A 12,347-nucleotide genomic window follows, 5' to 3' on the forward strand; every position below is an offset into this window, starting at 1 on the left:
GCATAACGATAAACGATGAAACGATTAATGCATGAAGCCAGTGGACACTATTGGTAATTGTCAAAGACCAGTCTTCTCACTTGTTGTATCTCAGCATATGCATAAAATAACAAACCTGTGAAAATTTGAGCTTGATTGGTCGACGCAGTTGCGAGATAACTATGAGAGAAAAAAACACCCTTGTCACACCCTTGTGTGCTTTCTGATGCTTGATTTCCAGACCTCAAATTCTAAACTTGAGGTCTCGAAATCAAATTCATGAAAAATTACTTCTTTCTCGAAAACTATTCCAGTTTTGAGGGAGCCATTTCTCACCATGTTTTATACTACAAACCTCTCCCCATTACTCGCTACCAAGTAAGGTTTTATGCTAATAATTATTTTGAGTAATTACCAACAGTGTCCACTGCCTTTAACCTTGGCTTTATATACATGTATTTCTTTGATCTTTGACAGTTTGTTCACATCACAATGGGCACAGAGAACTGATACTGCATTGTAAACTTGGCTACAAAAGCACAACAACCAAAGCTCTAACATCAGAAGCATATTTAATTATGTTTTTTATGAGAGATCGTCAACTAGCCGGACAGACACTTCAAGATGAGGGCTATGCTTAACTTGCTACACTTTGTTGCAAATTTCATTGCTTAAAAGGAAATGAGTGGGCATCAGTCACAGCAATGGTATTTTGTCTGGTCATCTTTTATTGCTTAGCAAAAGTTTCTGTGCTTAGCAGGTTTTTGTTTAGCAAGTGCTTAGAGGTTTTATGGAATTTGGCCAACGAGAGTGAATGCCAATAAACGACATAAGACAAAAACAAATCTGAAACATGGATCAAAAAGTGATATTTCTCATACAAGGGTACATGTATATCCTGTCCCATTAAATTAAAAAAAAATCATAAAACCAACTCAACAAAATGTCAACAAATTTAATAGTCCCGTGTTTTTCTTTCCTTTCTCAGGACAATGGGACATGTTAGAACACTAGGTGGCAGCAGACTAACCAGGAAATGTGCGCATACTCAGAACTACTCACGACTTGGAGATTTATCTGGTAAGTGCACTGTCACCTAAAGTTAAAAGGTCCATTATATAGATGGATTACACTAAGCGTCAACGACCGCCATATTTGATGAAACTTGATGCGTCACCGTGCAAGGCTATATCATTGGCTGAGAGTTGTGTGGAGCGCCTACCAAAGGCACTTTTCCGTTGTTTATCATCAAATCTGGCGGTCAATGACGCTTAGTGCAATCTATTGGTGCGAGTAAATTAATATTAAAAAATTATACAAATAATTCGTAGTACTTTGTTTTATGGTCAATCATTTTTGTTGACCTGGTAAAAATATGGCCAAATGCAAAATAAAGCCATCGATAGCTTGAGGTTAATTTATGTTTTCTAGCTCTGCCGAGTTACCGCTTATTTGATTCAGACATGATATTTGTTCCTTGGATAAAAGTATGAATATTTTATTGAAAATAAGGACTGACCTTCATGGTGAACGTTTTATCCACAATTTTCTCTTTTATTTGTCCAAGGGCATAAAATGAGACTTAAGTAGGAAGAATTTCATGCCTGTTCATTCTTTAATTCTCTTCTTTTTCTTCTCTAAATATTTGTACTTAGTTTTGTACGAGTCCTCGGTGCAAATCAAAGATAGAATACCGCTGCAAGGCATAAGATGAGCAAGTAGAGCTTTATCTACTGTTAAAGTACAGCATGACGCCATTTTGGTAAGCAAATGTTTTGTTATACTATTGTCTGCACTAATCTTTGGTTGCATCAAAAGAGTCGCTTACTGAAACCTGAGCTTGGCCTCTTGCCTGGGCCTCCCGTCATTTATTTTAGAGCAGTCTATAGTTTGATTGGTGTTTTTATATCAATTGGAGCTTAGCGCCGGAGCTCGGGCTAAGGTTTTCAAAAAGTCCCAAGTATAATTATAACCATTCCTTGAAAACACCCTGTAAATTTTAAGGAAACATCTCACTGGTCGCTAGTTTGGTACATCACCAAATCAATAGTATTACTTGAGTGATAATGCCCTCTAATGATAACATATTATGGGTTATGTACGATTAATGACACAAATACAATTATGGAGCTTTCGTAATACATAAAATAAATCATGCATGTTTGACCTTGGCATTGAAACAGTTTCAAGAAAGATACAATATTGATACTCCTTTACATTTCTTACCACTGGCTCATGATTGTTTATTGGATCTATCAAGTCCTAAAGATCTTCAGAGAGCCATGATCATTTCTTTTTGGGATTGCTCGACAAAAATATAGCTCCACATACCTTGCATACAAAAAATACCGAGTGCTTTGATACGCCTTTAGGGTGTGATAAAGTGCAATTTAAGAACCCATTATTGGTTTTAGTATTCTTACGACCTCAGCACTAAAAAAGGAAGATAACATTATGATCTTGGTTTCTCCGTTTACATTTTCATATCACAGTCTCATTTTTGCCTCTTGGATCTATCAAGTCCTAAAGATCTTCAGAGAGCCATGATCTTTTCTTTTTGGGATTGCTCGACAAATTGTAGCTCCACATACATGACATACCTTGCATACAAAAAATACTGAGTGCTTTGATAAACCTCTAGGGTGTGATACAGCGCAATTTAAGAACCCATAATTGTTTGTAATAATTATTACAACCTTGGCACTGAAAAAGATAAATGAAGATACAATCTTTGTATCTCCGTTTACATTTTCCTATCACAGTCTCATTTTTGCTTTTTGATTCTGTTGAGTCTTAAGGACCTTCGGAGCGCCATGATCTTTTCTTTTGGGGATTGCTTTTTACCGGAGCCAGGGGTAGGCTGTTTCTTCCCTGCTGAGGGTCGAGGTGCGGGGCTTGGGGTTTGGTAGGGGGATGCCTTGGTCTTTTTCCCGGTAAATTGGCGTTGTTTCGGGCTGGGGGTTTTCAGGACTGACTGGGTAGGCTGCTTGGATCCATCGAAAGGAATTCCTGGACTCGATTGGAGTTGTATTTGGTAGTCTTTAGAAGCTGAATAAGAAAACGGAAAGAAACAAAAACTAAACTTACAACTCTAGTAATTTTTTTATCCCCAGTGCAAATTTAACATCTTTTAAAGGCAGTGGACACTATTGGTAATTATTATCATAAAACCACAATTGGTAACAAGTAATGGGGAGAGGTTGATAGTATAAAACATTGCGATAAATGGCTCCCTCTGAAGTTATGTAGTTTTCGAGAAAGAAGTAATTTTCCACAAATTTGATTTTCAGACCTCAGAATTAGATTTTGAGGTCCCGAATTTAAGCATCTGAAAGAACACAACTTCGTGTGACAAGGGTGTTTTTTCTTCCATTATTATTATCTTGTAACTTCGACGACCGATTGAGCTCAAATATGAAAATATGAAAATTTAAATGGCCTTGCCCTCTCCAAAAATGAAATTCCTGGCCTGCCTGGACTGGGACTCTGTGACTAGCTGACTAGAGAAGGGGGAAAGTGCTGCTAGTTGAATTATTGAACTCACCATGTGCTTTGTTTAGTCCTAGGACGATCTTGACTCTTTTCTTGGGCGTGGCCTGGTCAGAGTCCGTATCGTCAGTTAGCAGAATCTGTGTCAGGAGACACACCCCAAATTATCAATGTCGGAATCAAATAATGATAGTATTATCTTGATTTAGAACATAACACAGGCCTTTCATACCAGTTGGATTGTCAACTGTAATGGTCTGTTGTATGGGCTACCCTACTCACTCATAAAAAACTCAGCCACCATCAAAGCATATGGGCAAAGAGTCTTTCAGGTTGCACCGTCTGAACTCTGGAACTCACTTCCAAATAAAATAAAACAAAGCTCCAGTCTAAAACAGTTCGAGTCTGTTCTGTCATATCTTTCTATGAAATAACTTGTATTTTTCATTGTATGCATTTAGTAGTTCTTTCTGTATTTTCCATAATTTTTGTATGCAACAGTCCTGGTTTTTTCACTCTTGAATTTCCAAAAGCGCTTTGAAACAGTGAGACTTCACTGTAATTTGGTGCTACATAAAAACTGTTCATTATTGTTTTTATATCGATGAGGGCTCGAAATTTACATTGGGCCGATGCCAGTGATTTGAGCTTTGGGCTCGTAAACTCATGACCAGACAAGTCCTGAGGTATTGTGATTTTCAATTGAATAGTTATCTTAAACAAATAAAAAAAATGGTGTTCAAATGTTGGGTGAACTATTAACTATATTTTCGCTTTGGAACAAGCTAATCACCCACATTCAAGCAGCTCCTTCATTGGACACTTTTAATCTCTTCTTACACATGACTTAAAACCCATTTGTTTTGTCAATCTGGTTATAGAGCCTAGAAACTTCCATATTTAGTGCTCTGTAAATGTAGTTATTATTATTATTTTTGTTCCAGAGAAACAAATTTCCCAAAGGTAAAATGTGAAATCAATCAAGTCCATCCTTGAATATTTCTGAACTGGTTTTGTGGTAATTTTGATGAAGTTTACTTACTCCCTTTCGGCTGGGTGGCTCACTCTGTGGTTCAGTATCTTTACGTGCTACTGAGCGACGCACAAACGCAGGGGGTGTGCTCGTACGCTGGAATGCTGCAAATGGCTTCTCAGGCTTCGGTTGCTTTCTCTTCTTTTGACTCTGTGGTTTTTCTAGATTCACTAGAAGCTCAGGCTCAGCAGTTTCAGGTTTCTCAGTTTTCTCTGGGCTTTTCTCTGGTGTTTTATCTGATTCAGTTGTTTCAGGTAGGTTGCTTTTTGATTTCCTCTTCCTGCGTTTCTTGGTCGACTTCTCTGGACTCTCCTCCAAATCAACTCCGACTGTCTCGCAAGATTCTTTCGTTTCTAGAGCTCCCATCTTGGAATCTTCCTCATCGGTCGTCTTCTGGATGTCCTTTTGAACGACTTGATCACCATTTGATTTTCTCTTCTTCTTCTTCTGTTTCTTAACTGTGACTTCTTCTCCAGCAGATTCCTTGGTGTCTGCTGTGTCAGCTGTGACATCTCCCGCCTGTTTCGTTGTCGACGTCTCACTCATCTCTTCAACATCCTCATCACTCGTCTTCTGGATGTCCTCTTGAACGACTTGATCATCATCTGATATTCTCTTCTTCTTCTTTTGTTTCTTATCTGTGACTTCTTCTCCAGTAGACGCCTTGCTGTCTGTCGACGCCTGACTCATCTCTTCAATACCTGTTGCCTTCTCATCTTCGGTCGCAGCCGACTTCTTAACCTGTTTCCTCTTTCTTCGCCTTCTCCTCTTCCTTTTTGGCTCCTCGTCTCCGTCTTCATCATCTCCTCTCGCAACCTCCTTAGAAGCTTTCCTCTTCTTGCCTTGTATCCCATCCCTCTCCATGTCCAAGTTCTTGAGCCAGGGGCGATCACCGTAGATGAACTCTGGTCCATCCTCTTGGTAGTTCAGGAGTGACGCCACGTTGTAGTCGGGGAACACGCCTTCTTTAAGATCGCGGAATCTGAAATTTATTTGAGATGGGGATTTCAAAATCAAACATTTTATAATTCTATCAGAATTCCTACTTTTTAAATCTGCCCACGTTTTTTTTTACTTTCATAAAAAAAAAGAAATTAGAGTCTGATTATAATTTTAATGTCATAGATGTTAAACTTGCATCGGGGAAAGAGGAATATTAATTTTAATGTCATTTAGTTACTGAAATCACAAGTTATTGATTTGTGCAATTAAACCAATGTTTCTAAGAGAGATTGGCTGTTGCCAGCTTGGCGTTTAAATCCCCTTGTGAGAGTTTGCCGATTTCCATTGACAGGAAAATCATCTAAACGCTTTACTTGTCATCATTGACTCTCACCCTCAACTTCCTACATAAGAATATTTTCACTGTAAAGGGGTTAACCCTGTTTCAGCCCTAGGAGTAGGTGGCAACGGCCTCTGGAAAAAATAATTGTAGCCCACACCTTGAAGTGGCCTTCAGGCCTTGTGTGTCAGGCAAATTGCATAAAAAAAATTTAAAAAAATCATAAATTGATTTGTCTCACTTTTTCACCATGGCGTAGACTTTCCTCCTGTAGGGTCCTGGGGTGGACTCTTTGCTGGCCAAGGCAAACAGACGGTCTGCAATCGCTGCATAGTTGTACTGCAATAATATCAATCATAACATTTTTGTTAAATCAACAGCCCAATTCAATTCTAAAGAAAGATGTGATCAAAAGTCACTTGTCTAAGTTTCAGCTAAAAACAGTGTCTTCTTGCACGACTTGTTGAGAAAACCGCAAAAAATGTTCACTGTATTTTCATGGGAACTTCAAATCTATCCAAATTTAGCGAGCTTACAGCGAAAACCAACTGCATCTACAGTGTATTGCCACGGCATTCGCAATCAGACACCAACCCTCAGAAATCTAAGACACGATTCAGGCAAGAAACATATCTCAGATCAAAATGTTTTGGGGTGAAAAATTATAAATCCAAACCATGCAAAATAATAGTAAATGTCCTCACGTTTCGGCCCTAGTAAACCCCATCAGGCCATTAACTACATTTTGCATTTATACCACAGGTCCCTTTGGTTGGTAAGCACTTTTCAACGGCTAATTCTATTTCCTCTAATCCAAACTATACTACTTCAAAGGAAATCCGTTTTCAAAATAGTTTATACTATCTCACCAAGTAAGTTTTTAAGGTCATGAATTTTTTAGTTCTTATCAAATGATAACCCATGCACCTTAGCAAATTTCTCCTACGGTAAGCAAAACAATGTGCTAACCGTTAAGCAGCACTTCGAAATTGGGTCCTGCTTTGATCATTAAGACACTGCTACAATGTACTTTGAACGCAAGCAAGTCAATGTATATTTGGTTTGCGGTAACACCATGTGTGTATCAACTTGCCAGGTAGAGTTTGTTCTTAGAGATCTGTCTTGCTTTATTCTACCGCCGCGGAGTAGATAAACGGGGGTTCGGGAGACTTCTCAGTTCTGAAAAGAACTGTCCTGCTTTTTAACTATTACCAGGGCGGATGGTATAGAAAATAGACTGGACTACTACTTTAGCTTATAGGATCGTTATTAACTGTACTGCCGCGGAGTCAGTTCTGAATTGGTCTCAACGTTTCGACTAGCTTGCTCTAGTCATCGTCAGGCGACTGAAGAGGTATGTCAAGTAAGCCATTTGCAAAAGTATTTCTTGTGTTTTGGTAGCTCTCTTTTGACAGTAACTGTGATTCACCTTTAACTTTGGCAGTTCTTTCCTCACAGGCTTCATCTCCTTCTCGTTTGTCTCGTCGTCATTGTTCTCTTCCGCCTCGTCTGGTACCCCGTCTCCCTTCTCATCCTCCCCAGAGTCGATACCTTCATCTTCGTCATCAGACTCTACTGGAAACCCGACGTCCGACTCATCGATGATCTCTTGGAAGAATCCTCGTAAGGTGACTTTCATTAGAGTTTTACTACGATAAACAAAAACAAATTATAACCTCGGGTCAACGCAGGGAGTTCTGTTTTGCATAAATTCAGTTTGGGAAGTAGCAACCCCAAGCGCATCTTTCAAAATGGCCAAAATGACATCGCTCCTTAACCAAACTTCTGGCTCGGTATTCTGTGGCTTGCTAAAGGTCTAGCGACAACAGTGAGCTTACCTGTGGGCAGTGGTAACCAGTACACAGAACGGATCAATCAGTTTTAAAACTTGCTCTGGTGTCAGCTGTCCAAGAAAAGAAAAAATATTGGTTTAGAAATAACATTGGTTTATCAACATTGTAATCATCATCAATAACATTATCGATCTATGGTCACTCATTTATGTCATAACCAACACAAGTAGACTTGGCTAAAATTGGTACGCTTGGCCCAGTGATGTGCAATTGTTAGTTGGTATTATTTTTACGCTATATTTTCTGTAAAAGTGTAACTGCTAAGCAAATCTTTGTATACATTCCATAAATTTTGCAAAGCAAAATAAACCATGGATACATTTTGCAGATACATAACTTTGTGACAAGCGTTGATGTTTCCAAGCACAGTTTCAGAAAATGCTGTTGAGAATCCCGTTGCAATTTTAATTCTTTCATTGTTAAATAAAAAATTAAAAAATACAACCATCAACCCTCTTACTTCATAAAGAAGTTTCTGGATAATTTTGGAAGGTTAGGGTGAACCGAAAACCTTCACCTTACCTCGTTGCCAGCACAGAGAGCCAACTCATCTTTGTAGATATCAATGAAATGATAGCACAGACCGTCTGATGACGCGTCGGAGATGCCGCACAGTGGAGTCTTGCAAAGCACCTCCAGGAACCGGTCAACAACACTACAATAAATTATTTGGATAAAATAAAACAATTGCAATGTTTGTCAAAGAAAAATCAGGAGGGGGGGGGGGCACAGGAGGGCTCAGAAGTATCTGTCCCTGTCTTTCACCTCGGTTTACCCCGGTTGGATTTCACTTTCATAGAGCTGCTTAAGCAGATTTTTATGCTAAGCGGTTTTCTGCTAAGAAGATATAAGCAGGATTGTTTTCCACATACAGATTATGCTTCTCAAGACATCACAAGGTACCGCTATTAAAACTTGTAAATTTATTTCAGGATCTGACCCAAAGGCTACTTCAGCCAGCCCTCTCAAAGATGAACTTCAAGATCTGCTTTTAAGTCTAACTTAAAACTTTTAAACATTTCCATTATTTTGATGACAATTTGACTAACCTTTCTTCCCAGTTGTTATTTCTTAGGACGACCAATGCTTGGCGGAAACAGCGACGGATAAACTGGACAGAAAAAAAACAGCAAAGACTTTACAATATATCTTTACATAAACATGAATATTTGATTTACATACCCTTTGACTGAAAGTATAAAGAAACACGTTGCCTTGAAAGGGTCGAGTTGGTCTTTGAAAACCGTTTGTTTTAAAATGCATATGATTAGAAAGATGTTTTAAAAGTAGAATACAATGATCCACACACATTTGCCTCGAAATTGCGTGGTTTTCCTTTTACTCTGCAAAACAACACGGTCCGCCATTTATGGGAGTCAAACATTTGACTCCCATAAATGGCCGACCGTGTTTGCCGACAAGGTAAAAGGAAAACCCCGCAATTTGGAGTGATACTTGTGTGGATAATTATATTTTACTTTTAAAATATCTTTGTAATCATGCATTTTATAACAAACGGTTACAAACTCTTTTCAAAGACCAACTCGACCGATCCAAGCCAACGTGTTCCTTTAAGTTAACCCCCTACTCATAAGATAAAATGTTCTGGGTTCTTTTAGTGCATTACCAAATTCTAGCAAACGGGACCAACGGCTTTAGAGCCATTTGAAGGACAAACTATGATCAAGTATCTTTCTTAAGAGTCATGACCTGGACTCAAAACCCACATTGTTTATCATAAACACCAGTGATTAAGATTGGTGTTCTTAACAGCTCAGCCACAACACAGAACTTTGAAAAATTTTGACAAAAAACATGTTCTTACCATAAAAAACTTATCCATTCTTAATCTGTCTATTCCGAGCCATTCTCTCTTCATTGTGAGGAGGAATGCGTCAAAGAAATTAATCGCTAAAAAGAAATAAAAAACATAAAAGTGTTATTGAAGAAAAGTAACTCCTACACAAGTAGGATTTGAAACTTTGCATGGTGGAAATACGATATGGAAAGGTTTGCGGTAACACCATGTAATGATCATCTTCAACGAGTTGGGGTGGTTCTGAAAAGAACCGTTGGTTTCAACTTGACGTTTCGATCAGTATGCTCTGATTGTCTTCTGGAGAAAGCTATGCTCTGATCGTCTTCTGGAGAAAGAGCTTTCTCCAGAAGACGATCAGAGCATACTGATCGAAACGTTGAGTTGAAACCAACCACCCCAACTCATTAGAGATAGTCATTACATGGTGTTACCGAAAACCTTACCATAACTCCTACACACTTGTACCACAGACTGCCACAATAAACCATACCTTCCAAGCTAGCATGGATACGTTTTCTTTTACGTTTGTACGGCTGGTACTGGTACCACAGACAGCCACAAAGATAACAATTGAGCTCATCATTCTCTGTGTTCTATTTCTATATTGATATTCTACAAGGATGTGACTGATAGGCTGTTGAAAAAATACTAAACTATGAGCACAAAGCAGGAAAGCTTGCGAGCACAAAGCTTGAAAGCTTGCCAGCGCAAAAGTTTCTGAGTGCGAAGTCTGCTTTACATCCAACTATCTTTGGTTTTGAAAGCCCTACTCTGCAGTCTGGGGCTGTTCCAAATGGTTTTTATCTTCATTTATCTTCATTTTAGGTGATCCCCTAGCTGCCGCTTCCCAGGTTGTATCGTAATTTGGGTGTGATCCCTGGCTACACGGCAGTTAACGGTTGTATGGCTTCTGACTGGCACCCCCGAACAAAGATATTGACCAAATAGGGGACACCGCCAATATAGGGCTAGATAGCTCAGTTGGTAGAGCGCCGGCACGTTAATCCGGAGGTCGTTGGTTCGAATCCCACTCTAGTCAATTCTTTGTTCAACCCCAAATATCTTCATTTTCGTATGAATTGATCTTAGTTAGGGGGTGGAAGTAAAAAAAAAAAAAAAAAAAAAGGATTTTCGGTTAAAAAATTTAGAAATCATCCGCCTGACTCTTTGTCCACAGCTGACATAGAATACAATTAAGCTCTACATTCTTTGTGTTCTATTTCTTTGAAAAAGTTCCCAAGGGTCGTAAGTCTGGCATCTAACCTCCTAGTGGTGTTGAGAAGCTGTGTATCAGGTCAGCAATCTTGTCCGCCAGTTCCTCTTGGACGAGTGGCTTGTCACACATCCACATACAGTAGAATAGACCCTTCCATAGACGCAGCAGCTCCTCCTCCATTCCAACATCTGTATAAAAAATAATAATAATAATAATAATAATACTACAATTTTGTCTTCAAATTTTGTTTAGGTGTGTGTGATTGTTAGACAAAACATAAATGTTTGGCCTGACTTTAATTGAATAACACTAATATCAATTTTTTTAATTGATAAGTCACCCTACATGTATCTTTTGCGACACTTGTCTAGAAGTTTCAATGACCTTTGGTGGGCAATGGGCCTACATAATAATAAGCCTAGAGCATTCTAAAGATGACAGTTGACAGCTGGGGACAAGCATGGAAGTGAGCAAGTGCTAGTTTCGTCTTACTCCTATCCTAGCTAGTAGAACTATGAGATTGAGAGGTTATGTCTCCATGAACATGAAGACGATAACAAACGAACCTCATACAGTTTTCTAGAATCTAGCCTAGACTAGTGTGGAGGTCGGAGTAGTTTTGTCTCTGCTGAGATTCTAAACTTTATCTGACATGTCTGACATGTCTGATATTGAGAACTTGTACAAATCATGTCCAGGTCGGCGTGGTCCTGACCCCAACATGCCCAAACATCTCAGTTGGGCCTAGGCCTACATGATTTAATTACCAGTCCATATTGGGTACCATTTTTAATTTAAATTAAAACAAATTACTGTCAATAGTGTCATCATAAACATGATTCGGAGAATATAATATACCAATATTGACTATTTTTATTGATTTGTCACCTGTCGGCAAATGGTCCGTGTCAACTCAATCAAATCAAATTACAATAAAAATAAAGTGTTGTTTGGCCCCTGTAAATTAACTTTTGTCTTTTAAGAAATTTCAAAACAAATGTAGAAAAGATTAGATAAATATTTGGGGTCTAGATCTGGATAGCACAACTCCCGGTCTGCCGGTGCGTGCGAGGCATGATCGCTAGCAGCAGATAGCACTGTAGCAGTAGCATAGCAATGTACTGTACTAGCCCAGCAAGTCAGAAACTCAGATTCAGATCAGATTGATCGTTTTGAAAAGTGTGTTTTCTAAAAGAAACTAACCGCCCTGTTTTGTAGATCGTGCAGATATCCATCTCTTTAGTTTTTTCACCGTCCTCTCTCGAGCTTTGGGGAAATTTCCGGCTAATCTTTGGGCAAAATGCACCTCCAAAGTAAATTTGAAATCGTCTTCCATGGAGGTCGCCATCTTGCTGCTCCCACGTGTGTCTTTCTTCGGATACTCAAAACAGCGATACAACGTTCGTTTAAAATGCACCCGTAAACTGCTTGAAACACGACTAGTCAACCCGTATAAAAAGCATCAAACAACATTTTTAATTTTTTAACTCATCCAAAACTACCCCAACTACAACAAAATAAACATCGAAATGTGTTTTACATTAATTAATCTTGAAAAAGGTGATTTATTATGTGAGAAATACAACTTGTTTCGTAATCCAAACGCCTTGAACTCTTTTAGCCTTTTTAATCGTATCCGAAAAAGACAAAAATTCCAAATGACTTTCAATAAAATA

At 38.7% G+C, this 12,347-nt stretch overlaps 1 protein-coding gene across 1 annotated transcript; it reads right to left on the bottom strand.

Annotated features, from left to right (window-relative positions):
- Nucleotides 1–1,733: 1,733 nt before the first annotated feature.
- Nucleotides 1,734–12,032, bottom strand: LOC139951864 (uncharacterized). Its single transcript, XM_071950932.1, has 11 exons — nucleotides 11,875–12,032; nucleotides 10,719–10,859; nucleotides 9,462–9,547; nucleotides 8,686–8,747; nucleotides 8,159–8,291; nucleotides 7,622–7,686; nucleotides 7,213–7,432; nucleotides 6,025–6,122; nucleotides 4,511–5,483; nucleotides 3,524–3,608; nucleotides 1,734–3,027 (listed from the first exon to the last, which is right to left on the bottom strand). The coding sequence occupies exons 1-11, from the start codon at nucleotides 12,017–12,019 to the stop codon at nucleotides 2,744–2,746; spliced, it is 2,292 nt and encodes a 763-aa protein (XP_071807033.1). The 5' UTR covers nucleotides 12,020–12,032; the 3' UTR covers nucleotides 1,734–2,743.
- Nucleotides 12,033–12,347: the final 315 nt, after the last annotated feature.

Source organism: Asterias amurensis, chromosome 19 (genome assembly GCF_032118995.1).
Source record: "Asterias amurensis chromosome 19, ASM3211899v1".
Lineage (NCBI taxonomy): Eukaryota > Metazoa > Echinodermata > Asteroidea > Forcipulatida > Asteriidae > Asterias > Asterias amurensis.